Source organism: Alligator sinensis, unplaced genomic scaffold (genome assembly GCF_000455745.1).
Source record: "Alligator sinensis unplaced genomic scaffold, ASM45574v1 scaffold50_1, whole genome shotgun sequence".
NCBI lineage: Eukaryota > Metazoa > Chordata > Crocodylia > Alligatoridae > Alligator > Alligator sinensis.
Window position 1 is genome coordinate 1,658,603 of NW_005842059.1, and position 17,189 is coordinate 1,675,791.

The 17,189-nt window shown below is 52.5% G+C and overlaps 1 protein-coding gene across 1 annotated transcript in view; it reads right to left on the minus strand.

Moving 5' to 3' along the window:
• The window catches only part of TRIM9 (tripartite motif containing 9), a gene marked incomplete at its 5' end in the record, with an annotated part of 147,652 nt that overhangs the window by 36,638 nt on the left and 93,825 nt on the right, over positions 1-17,189 (minus strand). The window contains one exon of the mRNA XM_025203498.1: positions 549-659. Within this exon, the coding sequence (XP_025059283.1) occupies positions 549-659 (111 nt within the window). The remainder of the gene's footprint in view (positions 1-548; positions 660-17,189) is intronic.

Here is a 17,189-nt window from a genome sequence, read left to right on the forward strand (position 1 = left end):
TGAGTACCAGGTCTTTGAATGAAATCACAGGAATAAGAACGATTGCTGCTACTCTATAGGAAAAATGGGAAGGAAGGAAGTCTCCCCTTCTATGTTGGACCCAACCCTGCACCTTCCCATTCCCTGGGGCTGTTTCGGGCCCTGGTGCCAGCAGATAACACCCCCCCCGCCTTGCCCCCTGCATATGGGGGCTGCCAGTCAAACCCCATAGGGAGCAGGAGACCTTTGGCCATATCTCCCGCCTCTGCATTGTCCCTGACACCCTCCGTCTGTGGCTGGTGGCTGGGAAGAGTGGGATGTGCTGCTTAAACAAGTCCAGACAAGGCATCGCTCAACCTCCATTTCCTTTTAGTGCCTAATGATGAAGAAAAGTGATGCCTGCAGAAATCCCTAAGCGGCCTGGCCCATTCTGTGACAAGGGTAGGGACTAACTGGCCGAACGATTCAGACCTGTCTCTGCCCTTGCCCCACTGGGTCCCTGGCTCTGCACTCTCTCAGCCACGGGTAAGTCAAAAATCCCCTGGAAGTGCAGATCCCCCCACACCAACCTGTAGGAACCCGCTGGGGTCGTTCTCCTTGATGACCTCCAGGCAGTACTCCATCAGCCCCGTGGTCTGGCGCAGCTTGACCGTGCAGTGGGAGATCTGGTCCCGGACCACCTGGGAAGAGACGAGGAGAAGAGAGTTTCCATGGGGAGCTGGAAGCTGGGAGACTCCAGGGCCTCACCCTGCCCCTTTAGAGCTAAGGGGCATTTGCCCATGACCTGACAAGGAAGATCAGGGGGCAGAAACAAAGGGGAGCAAAAGAAAGACAGGCCAGAGGGAGGGAAGGGCACAGAGGGGTCCACATCACTCCTGTCCCTAGTGATATGCACTGTGAGATGTCTCTGTGCACGTACACCGCAGCTATGGTGGGGCTCCAAGGGCCTCCGCCACAGCAGGCAGGGAGGCTTGCTGCAGAGCTCCTGTTAAAGGGAGATGTAACAGGATGGTCTGTCTGTTTAAGAGGCACCGGGTAGCCCCATTGAGACAGCCCAGCTGTAGGGCATTTGGATGGACATGGAGTGCTATAAAAAGCTCCCAGAAGAGTAAGCAGGAGGAGGGAGCAAGTGGTGAGTTCAGCTGCTGGGCTGGGAGCCAGAGCTAAAGGATTCATCCTCCAGAACGAAAGGATTCATCCTCCAGTGCCTGGGCCGAGGCAGAAGGGTTTGGTCTGCTTATCTGTTAACTTAAGGATTGTGATATTTGAAGGATGGGCTGAGGAGCAACTTGGGGAGCAAAGCCTGCTTGCAAAAACCAGCAGGCTGGGTAACCCGCTTGCAGGGGACTGCCAAGAGAATGGAAGGAGCTGGGGCTGCAGGAACTTCCTTCCCATAGCCTAGGAGCTACTTCTTCTTTCCTCCACCTCCTTGGGCGTATTGATGATCACCACTTCATCTAGCATTCAGTTCTGCAGTATGCTGGAACTGAGGGCATGGGCTTCCCAGTTTGCAGGATACAGGGGTGCAGCGTAGGGTTTGCTGCTAGTGGTTAATGAGAATGGGGGTAACCCGTTTCTGCCCAGCTAATCCACAGATCTAGACAGCAGATCAAGTAGTACATCATGGCCTACTATTGAGCAGCAAGAATGCAGGAAACCTGGTAGGGCACGTGGGCAGTGAACACGCTCCCTCGGGAGTGCAGGTCCTTCTGCACCTTTGGCTGTGGCTCTCCAGGACATGTTTGCAGGACAGCCCCAGAAGTGGAAAAACTTCCCAGCTCTTGTTCCTGAATCCAAAGGAGCGCACTGACATAGTCTACCCGGGACCCTAGCAGCCATTCATATGCATCATCGAGTTCGGCTCTGATAACTGGACCGTTAACAACCATATGCAACCCCAAAGGCTTCCCATAATAACTTTTCAATAATTCAGACAACAGAGTCATTACAATAATGCAACTGTTCCTTAACCTGGGTTTCTCTTGTCTCTTCTAATGGTGGGTTCTGGAAATTGGCTTAAACCCTCACACAGATACAGAAAGACTGGGGATTTTTTTAAATCGGTGGGACACCATAATAAATGTGATGATACCGTATGTGCTAAAGGCTGGTACATCTAAGCAAAAAATCTTTCCCTGATTTGCACTGCTGATCTCTTATCCATAGGGCTGGATCCAGGCTGGATATTTTGCATTCATTCAGAGTCCTGATCTTCAAATGACGTCAATAGAAATTCCAGGTACAGCGCACACAGTATACTTGCACCGGAGATAAGAGATTTGTAGCACAGATCAGAGAAGGCAATTTTACACTTTGGGTGAACATGTCAACAGCAGGTATGGAAGAGCCTACAGCTGTGTAAAATTGGCCGGACTCAATTAAGCTAAGCAATCCCATAGGTCACATTTATTTAATGCATTACGCAGATGATAAAGCACCACCCTTCCAACAGCATGAGCAGCTACAGCTTATTTGAAAGACTGCAATAAATGGAGGTGAATAACTCCCAAGTTCGCGGTCTGACAGTCACTGTTGCCTCACAATAGCTATGTATCTATGATTTATCAGCCAGGAACCTGACTAAAGAGCAGTATCCAAGTAGCCCTCCTTGGCTAGGAAGCCTCATTTGATGGCAGGTGAGGTGGATCACCCAAGCACCCATATTCCTTAACTGGGACTTCCAGATGAAGACATGCAAGCTTTAATTTCCAGCATCAAAATGAACCTTAGTTTCAAGGGCGTGCAATAGCTCATTCAGCACAATCAGCAAGATCCTGTGTTACTCAATTATAACTCAGTCCCCACTCCTAAATTATCTAGTAGACTGCAAAATGTCATATAACTCAGGCTGGCATACCCCTTTCCACACAAATGCATTAAAGGGCTGCCAACCAATATTCCTCCATGCAGCTCTCAGTGCTTATGGGCTCGCCATTTTATTCTTCTTGTTAGGAAAACATTATATTCCATTTGCTGGGAGACTCAAGCCAGCATGAACTTCAAAAGAAGAAGAGAATCAGGTTCAGGCTGGACCAGCAATTTTAAGGATGTTAATCAGCATAGGCACAGCTCTGGAATTAGTTAATTGGTGCATTTGCTACAGAAAAGCCGGAAGGGGGAGCTCACTCATTGTTTTTAAATTTTCCTGCCCACCAAAGCAGTACATGCCGGTTGGGTTATACCCTGTGGAAGCACGTAGTGCAATAGCAATGGATTGCTCTTGATTCTTGAGCTGTCACAGCCCCCGGAGGTGCCTGGAGATCCTTTCAAGGGTGCTGCAGGGTGCCGCGCAACGTCAGCACGAGGAGGTATGCAAACAGGATTCACAAGGCACACCCAGATATTTCATCTGGGACTTCCTAGTGTTGAAACCATTCACCCCTGCTGTGGGCTTTCTGAGTTCTTTGCAACAAAATCATTGCGCTCGTATTTTTCTGTAGTCAAAAATGAGTGAAAACTAAGAGCTGGGATGCCTTGAATCTATGAAGGTTGAGAAGCACTGCTTTAAGGCAAGACTACAATGCAGGCAAGTTGGTTTCCCGAGCTACATCAACGTAAGGGCACACAAGAGCGTTGTCCTCACTGATTCCCTGTCATTGCTGGGAAAAATTAATTCACTGTTAATTCACTGTTCATTGCTACAACCCAAGTGAACTTAGTATGTTGAGTTACAGCAGAGGCTGGCAGCTAAGGTACTAGACTGAGGGCTCAGGGGACACTGATCCTGGTCTTGGTTCGACCTGCCATGTGACTTTGGGCAAGTCTCCATGTCTTTATGTCTTTCCCCCATCAATTTAGATTGTAAGCTCTTGGGGACAGGGGTTGTCTTTCCGATGTGGTCACCCAGCACAAGGGACCCCCTAGGTGTGCTTACAACTAGGGTTTGGTCTGGTTACCAAACAACTGGTAGTGGTTAGGAGGCCTGTTAGTGGCCCCAAGGCTGTATGTCACCATGGCGTGTTATAAGTGAGCTTACACCATGGATTTTCACTTCTCAAGCTATTTTTAAATGTTTGATCAACCAGGCTCGGTTAAAACCAAGGGTCCCCATGTAAAGCAGCTGTTTAGTGCCCAATGTGAGGTTCCAGGGTAGATAATTTACCCTGATCCACTTTTACATTGCATCAGGCATCAACAGTGTAGTCGTACAAGCCATTGGGAGTAACTTTACTCATGGCCATGGCCTTACCATCCTTAGCCATCCCCACATCCCTTTGGTACAGGACCAGGTAACGATGGGACAGAAGAGAATCCAAGAGACGGTTCCCAGCACACAGTCACTTTTGCCGCATGTACTCTGATCCCAGACCTGCAGTTTTCATACTGGCAAGATGCCCAGTGAAGTCAAAATGGATCCTGCAGTACTGTAGGCTGGGCGCTTTCTTGAGGTCAAAATATGAATGGCACAGTAGAGGATCTTCGCTGGCAGTACAGTGATACAGGCACCAGCATCGGCCCCTCACAGGACTTTGTTGAAACAACAACCACCCGCAGCTTCAGCAGTATAATACCATGAAACCACCACCAAACCCTGCAGTGACAGAGTCAACCTGGACTGCTAGGGAAAGGAGAGACTCTACAGTCTCATGCAGCCAGGGCTGAGGCACCTGGACATCATTAGCTCAGAGTCCATATATGCTGGCCACATATCTTCACTCAAGTGTCATAGCACTGACCTGTGAAGCAAGGAAATGTAACTTATGTTGACATGCCCCTAAAGGAAACTAGACCCCCTGATTGTAGCAGCCTCACTGTTAGTCCTCATCAGCTCTTTTCTGAGCAATGCCGCTGTCTAAGACTATCTGGAGTTTCACCATGTGATTGTCATACGCAGTGGGCTCATTGTTGCTAGTGACTGGGTTGGATGGGACACCTGCCTTGAAGTGGGGCAGGGCTGGGGAAACCCTGCTGCTGCCACGGCTGGGTCCTGCAGCCGGCGCCTCATCAGCTTTGACAGGCAGCCACCGACAGGTAATAATTTTCTAAATTTTAGAGGGCCCTGTGGGTTGGATAGAGTGGCCTGGAAGGCTGGATGTGGCCCACGGGCCATATGTTGCCTGGCCCTGCTCTGCCAAGGACTCGGAGCCTGAACTTCATGGCACTGCAAGAGCCTGGAGAGGTATTACCAATGATACCTCTGGAAAATCCTCTGCATCACACAGGAAGATCACCGCACAAGTGCCACCATCCTTGCTGAAGCCAGTGTTACCAGCGTGGAGCCAGCGATCCTCAAGCACCAACTTTGCTGAATGCCTGACTCTCGACTCAGGGTCTGCCGCTAGCCAGCTCTGCAGGATGAGCGGTCACTGCCCTGCCGTGGGATTGCTCTGGTTTGTAAAGCCTGTATGAACCACAGATGCCAGGACCCTGCAGACTCCAAGGAAGAGACTGGGTGACCTTCTCCATCTGCTAGGTCAGGAATGGTCTGCGTGGACTCTGTGCCAAATGCATCTAAAACCAGCATCCCCCTCTATCCCATCCTTGGGGAAAGAGCTCTGATGGGAAGCGCACGTGCCAAACCAAGCCTTATCTTCTTATCGTCTTTGCAGCTTAAACCCAGGTGCAGTGCTCTCAGGATAATTCCTTCACGTGCCTCTGCTCCACAAGAGTCAGTGCCTTCCAAATATTAGCAGTGGAACCGCCATCTGCCGTCGCTGGCAACGTGCATAAATCTCAGAGATGGTTTCACTCAGGCTAAGTGCTGCACGAGGGAAAGGGTTTCAAGGAGAATCTAAGGTCAGTGGCGTGTCACCGTGCGGCGCGGAGGCCCGCTGGGAATCAGATGCACAGCACGGCTTCGCATGAGCTCTCACACTCTTCGCTCTGTAAGTAATTTGCTTTCAAGCGATGCAGACGCGCCACACAATGCAAGTGTACATATGGATCGCACTGCCGGGCTCAGACACCGGAGGCATCTGGATGAAGCAACAGACTGAACGTGGGAATTTTAAGCCCACAAAGTCTGAGCAACGTTAGGACTGTCATCAGCCGTGTAATTAGTGGGGGCTGGACTCAGGCCAACACATTTCTATAGCGGGATGAATGAAATTCCGAGGGATGTTAATTGCCGCTGTACAGCTGAGCGCGGGGCTGTGAACAAAGCTGTCCTATATTTAGGGCCCGGTGCTCACACCCCCAAGTCATCTTCACCGGCAGAGAGGAGGGGGTTGCACACAGCTCTGCGGGGGTAGGGGACCATGCGCAGACCTGCAGGAGGGTTTCCCTGCAATGCATCAGCTGGAGAAGACAACTCCAGGACCTGAGTTGCGGGCAGCGACAAGATCAGAGGATGATCTCTACTACAGTTCGTTGATGGGTCTTGTTCACAGAAGTTGCAGGTCTTTCTGCAGGAGAAAGTAGGACACAGGCCAGAATCTACCACTGCACATCTGCAGATGCCACTGAGCATCACTGGAGCCAAGGAGCTCCTGGCCTTCACTCTGCTGCCTGTTTCTTATGGCACCTGCCATCCCTGGCATAGCTATGCAGCTAGGGATACTGTTGTCCCACTGCTGGTCCTGAACCCCCGCTATCAGCAGCGGCAGGCGTTTCACGGCACCTAAGAGGAACAGAAGTCTCCTCTCCCGCTCCTGGCAGCCAACTGCTGGCCTTCCCCTTCCCCTTCCAAACCTGTGAGCCTCATGGATAGGGTCTGTGGCCATGCAGGTGAAGGGGACCATACCTAGACACAGCATCTCTGCCTTCTGGACCCAGAGCCTAGACCTGTAGGATCAAGGGCCCTCCTGTGAGCATGCATAGGAAAGAGCCAAGATTTTACCCAATTCTGGTTTGGTGTGAGACATGCAACGACAGGACAGCTTCAGCTGGGCAATGGCTTGCTGACTGCAAGCACCCTGCTCTCCAGGCTCGTCTAATGTGCCCAATGGCTGTGGAACAGCAGCTTATATCTCACATGTACATGTAACTAGGAAGATGGATCAAGGGCCAGATCCTGACCTTGCTTATACACCCCAAGCCCTCTGCCCCACTCTTTTGACAGTCTCAATTCAACCAGCCTCCCCTTTTCCATGTTGAGGGTGGTTCATGGACTTGGGGATCTGTCCATGAGACGGGATGGGGACACAGGGGAAGCCAAATACACTTCAATTCCTGCTCTGCACTGGCCTCAAGGGGACCAGGATGCAGCAGGATAGCCCAGGCCATGTACCTGGGGGCTGCTACTAGCCCTGGTCACTGGGCCTATCCCAAGCCCGTCCCAGGGCTGCACGCATCCTTTGCTCTTCCATAGTTCTCCAGGCCTGCTGTGCACCCTCTCCGAATCCGTGCCTCTCTGGGGGATGCGGGGTCTCAGAGCAAACAGAAAATCACTTCCTTTTGGACCGGGTTTGAACCCTGCCAGGAATGAATGCTACAGCAGACCTTGGTGTGGGGAATGCAGCAGCGCTGATGGGGCTGTGGTGCTGTTGGTGTGAGAGAGAGCAGCTCCCTAATGCAGACAGCACGCTGCAGGGGAATCGAAGGGCTGGAGCTGGGCAGCTTTGCTCTGCAGCTCTCATCATGCACCCAGCAAGGAGGCCATGGATCTGCTGCAGGGCATCTCTGCTCAGCTAGGCCAGCGGACCGCTGTAGTGGAGCCAGGGAGTCTGCCGGAGACCAGCAGCGCTCCTGCGCAGTGTCTATGGAGGCGTGCTGAGCCTGCAGGGAGGAGGCAGGATGCGATAGGAAGCCTCCCCATCCCCATCGCTCTCAGATCTCACTGTCACCGTCCCTGCTTCCAGTCAGCAAGGCGGCTTCGCTGTCTGCACCAGCGGGCTGCCCTCATACATGTCATCACAAGGAAGGTGATTAAGCATTGAGTTTCCTCCTAGATAATCCCTGCTAATAAACGCCTGGGTCTGAAGAGGAAGTGCCAGTCATAGGAAGCTTTTAATCCCTGGCAGAAAGAACAGGGCAGCTTGTGCTCCCGGAGATGAACAGCTCTTTCTCTGCTCTCCACAAGAGCCAGCTGGGCCCTTTTAGTGCTTCATCCAGTTCTGTCTAAATAGAGCGTGGCCCAAGAGCCAGATTATTTCCCAGAGGACAAGGCAAATTGCAGTGTGATAGAATCATACAATCCGAGAAAATGAGGGTTGAAGGGACCTCAGGAGGTCACATCGAGTCCAAGTCCCTGCTCCAAGCAGGACCAGCCCCAACTACATCACCCCAGCCAAGGCTTTGTTCTTGAAAACCTCCAAGGATGGCGATTCCACCGCTCTGGGTACCTGTTTGAATGCTTTACTACCCTCTTCCTGAGAGAGTTCTTCCTAATATCCAACCTCAACTTCCCTTGCTGCAACTTGAGCCCATTGCTCCTTGTTCTGTATCTGTCCCCACTGAGAACAGTCCAGCTCCATCCTCTTTGCAACCCTCCTGCAGGGAGTTGAAGGCTGCTATTCAATCCTCCCTTGGTCTTCTCTTCTCCAGACTCAATAAACCCAATCCTCTCAGCCTCTCCTCATAAGTCATGTCCCCCAGCCCCCAAACCATTTTTATTGCCCTCCACTGGACTCCCTCCAATTTGTCCACATCCTTTCTGTAGTGGGGGCCCACCGAGACACAGACCTGCAAGGCAGGACCGAGCTGGGCAGGAGTGGTAAGACCGCCTCCGTCATCCAGGCCAGGCCCCTGCTATCAGCTGGATGGGCCTGTCAGGCTTATAGCTGCCACCATGTTCGGGATCTTTGGGGTGATAACACTGCTGCATCTGGAAGGCAGGGTAAAGATGCACCTTACTGACTAACTGAATCAGAGATGCATGCATTTTTGTGAGCCAGGGCTCACTTCATCTGACGCTAGAGACAACAGGGCATTCAAGGTTGGTAGGTTTGTGGATCTTGGGTACTAAGTAAAGGTTGCCTGGCCTGAGCTCCTGGGAGGGGGAAGCATTAATCCTCCCCTGTGCTGCTGGCGTGGTGTCTTTAAAAAGCCATTTAATTTCTCCCAGTACTGTGCATGAGGTCCTCAGCGAGGAATTTGTAAAACTCTGTGTTGCAAAGTTATCTCTCAGCTTCCTGCATGTTGGCTGTTTGGTCCGTGACAGCAGTGGCACCCCCCTTATTGCCTGTTGTATAATAATACCAGGGTTGTTTTTAAGGCTGAGTATGGCTCTCCGTTCTGCAGGACTGAGATTGTCACCTAAGTGGTGTTTTTTGGGGCAATCTCAGAGGGGGCATGGAGGCAGAAACCATTTAAATCCAGGTCCAGAGTGGGGCTGTGGCCCTCAGGTGGAGTTTGGGAGCTGTCCTCCATGTGTTGAGTATGGCTCAGGATTGTGGTGGGTTGATCATCGTGTCATTCCTTGTCATGGAAATATTCCCTTTGTCTTAGTTGGCACAAAAAAGCCTCAAGGTCTCCATGCACCTATTTGGTTAAAAGGTGCCGTGGGCCAGGCCCACTAAAAACATGTGGGCCACCACTGCTGGGTGGCCAAGAGCCTCTTTAAAACCAACTGAGTACAGGGGACAACAAGTGAGAAAACAAGGTGTGCACGTGAAGGTCATAGGGCCAAAACAAGTGCTCCCAGGGGGACACCGAGCAGAGCATGCCGGACAGCGCCCACCGGCTCTCGAACTCAGCAAGAGCGCCGGCAGCTACTGCTCAGCGATGCTCCACTCGGATGCATGACCACAGGACACCAAGGAAAAAAGCCCCAATGTCCCTGGGAACCCTCCCGGCCAGAGCCTCCCGCCTGGTTAGCCAGATGGTAACCAGGAGCCAGGAGGAGGTTGACCAGGAGGTCCCGGGCCTTAGTGGGGCAGTGGATGGGGAAAGGTGCAGGGAAAAGTGCAGCCAGAACCGCAATAGCAGGGTCTGGAGGAGGAGGTGCAGGGGCTGCAACCTGGCGCACTCCAAGACCATGCGCGCCGGGGTCTCCCTCTGCCCACAGAATGGGCATGAGTCGGGGGCCACTTTGAATCACGCCAGTACATGCCCGTCGGGACGGCTCCAGGAAGGAGCCGCCAGCCTAGGTCCCTGGTGGCTCAGGGGATCAAGGTGGAGTACAGATTCTGCCACCGGGGCCCATCAGCAGAGCCCTCGCCTAAAATGTCCCGCCACCTGGTGTCCGGGCGGGACGCAAGGGCGTGATGGTGAACTATACAGTCCCCCAGCCGGCTTAGGTGGTGAGGTGGGGAGTGCTTCGGGACCCGCCGATTGGCTGCAGGCCGGGGGACTCGGGAGGGTGGGAACTACCCTCTCGCAGGACACACTCCAAATAGGCAAGGGCAGAGACGGGCAGAGCAGCTTTCACCTACTGGACTAGGCGCGAGCAAGCTGCACGCCCTACGGCTTGGCCCGTTCGTCGGGCTAGCGCATTGGGGCCCAGCCATCCTTGCTCGTTGTAGTCCAGGAGGTCTCCGATTCCGGTGATTCCCACCTGGGCCATCCTCTGGCAAGCCTCAGGCGACACTGTCACCGGGTCTCCATACAGCTGCACCTTATTGAGTTGTGTAGTAGGGCAGAAAGAAAGACCGCAGGATAGTACAGCCAGGCTGAGATGGGGTTGGATAGGCTGACGACATTACTGAGGGCTGTAAGGGGGTTGTTGGAGCGTGCAAGTTTGCAGAGTTTGGCTTCTTTTATCATCTTTAAGGGGTGCAGGCATTTGTGACGGGCCGCACGGATGGATGCAGATCTCCTCCTGGTAAATCTCCTATGTCTGGGTGGTTTGATATGCTGTTTGTCAGTTTGGCAAGTTTGGTGTTGGGAAGAGAGGAAGAGAGTGTCACCCCATGCACAGGGGTGGAAGCAGCTGTGTTTCTCCACCCCCTTATTTCCTAGTTCAAAGGGCACAACGTATCCCTGCATCTAACGGGAAGAGGAAGTTACAGTAATTCCCCTCCCCAGGTGCTCTCAGCCTGGCAAGAAAGACCCCCATAGGTCTCAAATAAGGAGGATGCATTAGACTGAAAGAGAAGACAAGCTAAATCTCACTGACACGGGCACATGGCCCTGGCCCTGGCCCTGGCCCTGCCTCTGCCCTGCTTTACCTCAAGGCAATAACCTTTCAGACCTCGAAATGGCTGAAAACAGCAAACTGGCTGTCTTGTCGCCATGATCTTATGCTCTCACAATCAACTGTTGGGTCCAGATAAACCTAGATGTGAAACACAGAGCTGTCTTTCTTCTCTACCTCACGATGAGATGAAACAAGTAACGATCAGAGCAGTTAGTCCCGTCTTTGGGGGCGAGATTTTTTTATGACCTTATTATAAGAATATCTCCCAGGTGATCATGAAAACGGAAGCTCAACATTAATCTGAGATTAACTGCACATGCATGCTACGCTGTGAATCAATCACTAAGACCAGGGACTAGACAACAAGAGTCATGTATGTAGAGGGGAAAAAAAAGATCAGAATCCAGCATTACCCCTAAGGTGTGCCTGTTCTGATCATTTGTGGTGGTGTAATGGGGTAACTGGATGCTCTGCTGGCAGCCGTGTCCTCTGCAATGTGGATGCTAGGTTTTCCTCGGTGATCTCTGCTGGGCATGTCTACACGAGATACTTTGCTACTCAGCAGACTAATTTGCTTCACAGTAAAGCACCACTGTCTACACATATGCAGCAATTAGGGCACAGTAGACTAATTTACTGTGCTGCTGGATAGTCCCTCAGATACAAGTGGTATCTGGCAGTGCAGTAAATTACTGCGCTTAAACGCACATGTAGACAGTGACATTGGGATTAGTTTACTCTGGGTCACATGGGCTGGAGTATATTCGGTTGCATTAATTACATGTGTAGATGTGCCTGCTGTCTCCCACTTCAGACAAGCGATCTGGTTTCTTGGCAGGGCTTTCATACTTTAAAGGTATTGCCTACAGGGAACTCAATGCAGGGTGAGAAACCACGTTTTGGGCTGCTGCAGTTAGACTCACCAGCTTGCTTAAACCTATCCTAGGTCTGGCTGTACTACCCTGAAGTCACAGCAAGGACTGTGGTTTGGATACATCCTCAGACCAAAGGAAACCTTGATTTTTCTTTGTCAGACTCCTAGAGACAAGCCTGAGCAACAATGCAGCACGAAGCTAAACAGAACCAAAGGACTGTTAGACCTTCTCAGTTGGCTCGACAAAGCCCTGGCTGGGATGAGGGGGTTGGGGCTGGTCCTGCTTGGAGCAGGGGGTTGGACTAGATGTGACCTCCTGAGGTCCCCTCCAACCCTCACTTTCTATGATTGTATGAGTCCAGGACTGGCGGCAGGGCCACAGCAGACAGAGCCTGTAGTCCTGACAATGCAGCTCTTCTGAGCTTCATTCGTGATTGAAGGACCTTTACAGTAGAAGGACTAGAGCACACAATAACGAAACTGCAAATGTGAAGGGGCTGGGGGGGAGTTTACACTGAAAACCCACTTTCCCCACCAATTTCAGGGTCATTGGGTAAGTGGACACAGATCTATGGACTGACATCACTTGAAGATGGGTCCTTGCTCAAATGGGTCCTTGTCCAAAGTCCCTTTGGAGGAGCAGTGGAGCAGAGCTGGGGTGACTCCACAGGGGCCAGGTACGGACATTACACTTTTCCAGTATAAGTGATTGGAAACTGGTCTGTACCCATAACAGAACAGAAGTTCAGCACACAAAACGGGTCTGTACCCATAATCAAACAGAAGTTCGGCATACATAGACTGGTTTAAAAATGGCAGAACCTGCTCTAAGATTTGCACCTCACCACCACCAAAGGGCAAACTATCGATCTAACCTTACGCTGCTTACAGAAAACTGCGTAACTTAGATCAAGTCCACCTCAGGCTTTTTGAATGTCTGCACCTAGCCAGGGAGTCTGGTGTAAAATGCTTGAAAAGATCGACAGCGTCGTTTCCAGTGAGACTAGCAAGCAGACAGCAATGTTTCTAAGGGTCAAATCCCAAAGCCACTGCAGTCAATCAAACGCTACCCACTGACTCCTGGGAATGGTGCAACAGGCCTGAAGATGCCAATGTCCCTCTTGTGCTCCAACGTGCTGGCAAGCAAGCGTTGAAAGCAGATGCCCGAAGAGCCCTCAGCACTTGACTCCTTTCCTAACGAGGTTACATCTCCGAGCGCAGGCCCCAGATGACTGAGAAGAGCACGCAGCATTCATCAGACTACAGCTACAACCCAGGCTTGCATTAATTTTGCATGGGATTAGATGGGTTACAAAGCTCTCCTCCAAGCCCCATGCAGCTTGCGTACAATCGGAGCCCTGCTGAATTACGGAGCATGCTGGGACGAGGGTAATGGGATGTAACCGATTGGCTGAGTCACACTGGGGATGCTGGCGAGGCTCCAAGGTGCTTGGGAAGGATTTCAGAGCAGCTGCATCCATTGTTCGTGATTGCTTGATCCCTCCAGCACCCATTTTATCCTGAGGTGCTAGGGAAGGACGCGAACCAGAACTCTGCGGCTAATTGCTGCCTGTCATAAAGCACTTCTGCGCCCTGCAACCTTAAAATAGGAACTGTATTCCTAAAGCTTTTCTTCCCCCTCAGATGCCGTTAACTCTAATTTACATTTTAATGCTGCTTCTAAAAGACAATAACATCTGTGCTCAGCTCTGAGAGTGTCCTCTTTTGCCTTTGCTTTTAAAGCACTTCACCCCAGGTGATTCGACCTTGCAGCCTCAGCCCTCGGTTCCTGAGCCTTGGCTAGGCAGAGGCCGCCCGAGCGATCGCACGGGAGGACACCAGGATAGGAGCTCCTGGTTGAGGCTCTGAAGCCTGCAGGGCAGCGGGCAGGAGATGGAGAGTGCTTTCCACAGCCAACTACTGCTGGGGGTAAGAAGGCATTTGTTTGTACAGCATTAGCCAGGGGCTTCCCTTTTTCTCCCCCTATTAAAGCCGCCTACCCCAGCCACTGGCCAAGACAATGCGAGGGTTTGAGCACCACGGAAAATCCTGTTTCTAAGAGCTGCCCGCCAAAAAGGGTTTCTCCCCCAGGGAAAAAAAAAATAAAATCATTTTTCTGGGCAGAAGTTTGAGACGTTCTGCTGCAAAGTACGTGTGGGGAGACGGCTGTTTGCTTTCTGCCGCATTGACTCAGTGCACCCGGCTCCCAGTCTCTGCAGTCAAGCAGGGAGAATGGGCTACATCTCCCAGAATGCACTGCACTCTCGTGTGTATAGCCAAGCAGTGCATCACGGGAACCACTGCACTCTCGTGTGTATAGCCAAGCAGTGCATCACGGGAACCACTGCACTCTCGTGTGTATAGCCAAGCAGTGCATCATGGGAACCACTGCACTCTCATGTGTATAGCCAAGCAGTGCATCACGGGAGCCACTGCACTCTCGTGTGTATAGCCAAGCAGTGCATCATGGGAACCACCTGGTGTGATGCTTCATGGCGATGGAGTGGAGTCAGGACCATGGTCCATGTGAAGCATGTCAAGGACCCTAACTAAGAACCGATACCCAAGGAGTGCCACCAATTTTCTGTCCCCTGGCATTGTTAAAGCAGGATGGGAGCCTTTTTCTCAAGCATACGCTGTCTCTGTCTGCTCCACCCCCATGCAGACAGGAGCCAAGGTCTGAGCCCCCTGTGCAGGCGGTAATGGGAAGACAGCGAAAGAGTCACTTTTTGTAGTTTTATTGGAAAAAGACGGAGATGTCTCTTGGGCACACATCCAAGGTTGCCCTTTTTCTCAGTGAAACGTGTGTCAGATAAAGCAGGAGCACCTGGGGATCCGAGGGCCTTAGGAGCTTGGGAATGACTGGGGTCACTCGGGTACCCACTGCCTCCCTCCCTTCACCATGAAATAGGGGCCTTATTTTTGGATTTAGGCACCCCAAAGAGTGGGCTCCTGGGGTTCTCGGCTTCCTATTCCAGGAGGCCAGGGCTGTTGGGGCCCTGGGCAAGAGAATCATTTGGGTCACCTTTGAGGCTTAATTTTGATGACCTATAAGCAATTTTTTATTTCAAGTTCACTTTGCCCTATCCATGAAACTTATTCATAAGTTGAAGAAAGAACAAAGTTTTTAATAACTTTACCCCCACAAAAAGATTGTTGCAAAATTTTGGAGCCCCCTAAAGTGTGGGGCCCCGGGCAGTCGCCTGGTTTGCCCACCCCTACAGCTGCTACTGTCCCAGTGACCTGTTGCAACCCCTCCTCTAAGAGCTCCTTATTTCCAGTGAGCTCCTGGGAAGGAGAGGTGTTTTCTTCTTCTTCAGGGAAGGAGGGCTCTGAACCAGGGTTCCCCAAATTTGGGGACACAGCGCAGGAAATCAAGTTGTGGCGACCTGGAGTAAGGCCTCTGAAACACTCACCAGGTGTGCGGGATGGATGTGACTGTTTTCTCTCACCTCCCTGTCATGCACCATAGCATGCAATGCTGCCCAGCCAGCAGCAGACAGACAGGCCATGCCGTGGCAGGGTCCAGCCCCGGAGGGCTCCACAAGGATGTCTGCAGGGCCTGGGTCTCTGGGAGTGCTTATAAGCAGCAGTTAGCTCTAAGGGGCCAAAACACCCCTCACCACCACACCCAGGTGGGTTGAAACCAGGAGCATCTCAGGACACTGGAAAGAAAACCAAATGTGCCCAGGAATTATTCTCAACCTCCCTGCTGTGCCTGAAGGATGCCACTGAGACTGCGGTGCCACTGTGCTTGGTGCTGTACATCCATCCCCAACTTCCAGTCTAAGTCCACAAGGCAGAGACGGGGAGCAGGGAGATGGACCGACATGCCTCCAGTCGCACAGCAGATCAGTGACGAGGGAGCCCCCATCTGACTGCCAGGCTGCAGCCGTACCCACCAAACCTACCGTCTTTGGGAAGAACTAGCCACTGCCCTGCCAAGGCCACATTATGTAGCCATAAGCCCTGCCCTGCTCAGAGAACAAGCACTTACTACAGCTCATTCTCTCTCCAGGCAGCAAAGCTCACAGCAGCTGCACGTGCACTGGGACCTGCAGGTGCTTTGTAGACTGGGGGTCAAATTCTCCCTCCCCCGCCTTATCGTGGAGCGCTTGGTGGGTGTGGAAAGGGGCTAAGGGGACTGGGCTGCCTCTTAGCCACGGGGTGAGTGCAAGGCTTCCAGCTTGGCTGCATTTCACTTCACACCAGGACCTCGGTCCTGCTTACATTTTGCAGCTTCTTCCCAGGGTGGCTGTTTTCTCGTTTGACCCCCAGCCCAGCTAGCAGCTCTCCCACTGTGTGGGCTTGGTGTTAGCAGGGTGCAGGCATCTGTGCTTCTTTCAGGGAATTATCTCGGCAGGTGGGCGAGGAGCAGCGTGGCGCTGCAGTGACTCAGGCACGGGTAGGCGGCAATCCTGCCAGCGGCAGAGCGGAGGAGAGCACAGAGGGAGGAGGCTGCAGAAGGGTCACTCGGGGCCGATCCTCAGCCCCTTCACAGGAGAGGGGGGGGAGGCGTGTGCCTTAGTGAGAGCTGCCCACAACCTGCTGTCCAAAGCATGGTGGGCAAAAGCAGGCACCACCCACCTGGGCCATGCTCCGAGCCCGGGCTATGCTGTGCGCCAGGGTGCAACGCTGCACCCAACACAACGCTGCATCCCCAGGCGCTGCATGGGACAACCACACAGGCAAGGCATGGCCATGCCACAGGGCAAGCTGTTCCCTCCCATACAGCTTTCAAACCATGATTTCAGCAGCTTTTTTACTGCTTCCCAGCTGCACAACTCAGAGCGAACAGCCAACCTAAATGGATGTTGCTGCAGGCTGTGAGAATGGGCCTTTGGATCTGAACCACTGATGGGTTAGTCATAGAAAATGAGGGTTGGAAGGGACCTCACGGGGTCACATCTAGTCCAACCCCCTGCTCCAAGAAGGACCAGCCCTAGCTATCTTATCCCAGCCAAGGTTTTGTTTAGCCGGGTCTTAAAAACCTCCAAGGATTTCATAGATTTCATAGACATCAGGGCTGGAAGGGACCTCGCGAGAGCATCGGGTCCAGCCCCCTGCCCAAGGGGCAGGAAGTCAGCTGGGATCAGCTCACCCCAGAAAGATAAGCATCCAAGCTGTGGCAGAAATGCCCCCGTCGGTGCCCCTCTCCAGAGATCTGTCTCAGCCAGCCTGAGAGGCTGCTGTTGAATCTCTCACAGCGGGGATCTCGCTCCTTGTCTGCAGACAAAAGCCTGGCGCCTGGGAGGCGATGCTCTGGTCACCTGGGCAGCGGGGGGGAAAGACCCGGCCCTGCGCGCGGGCCCAGGTAGCCAGGGATGCTTTGCAGATTGGACGGTTTGTAGCCAGTATTGGCAGCTTCGATTGGACCGG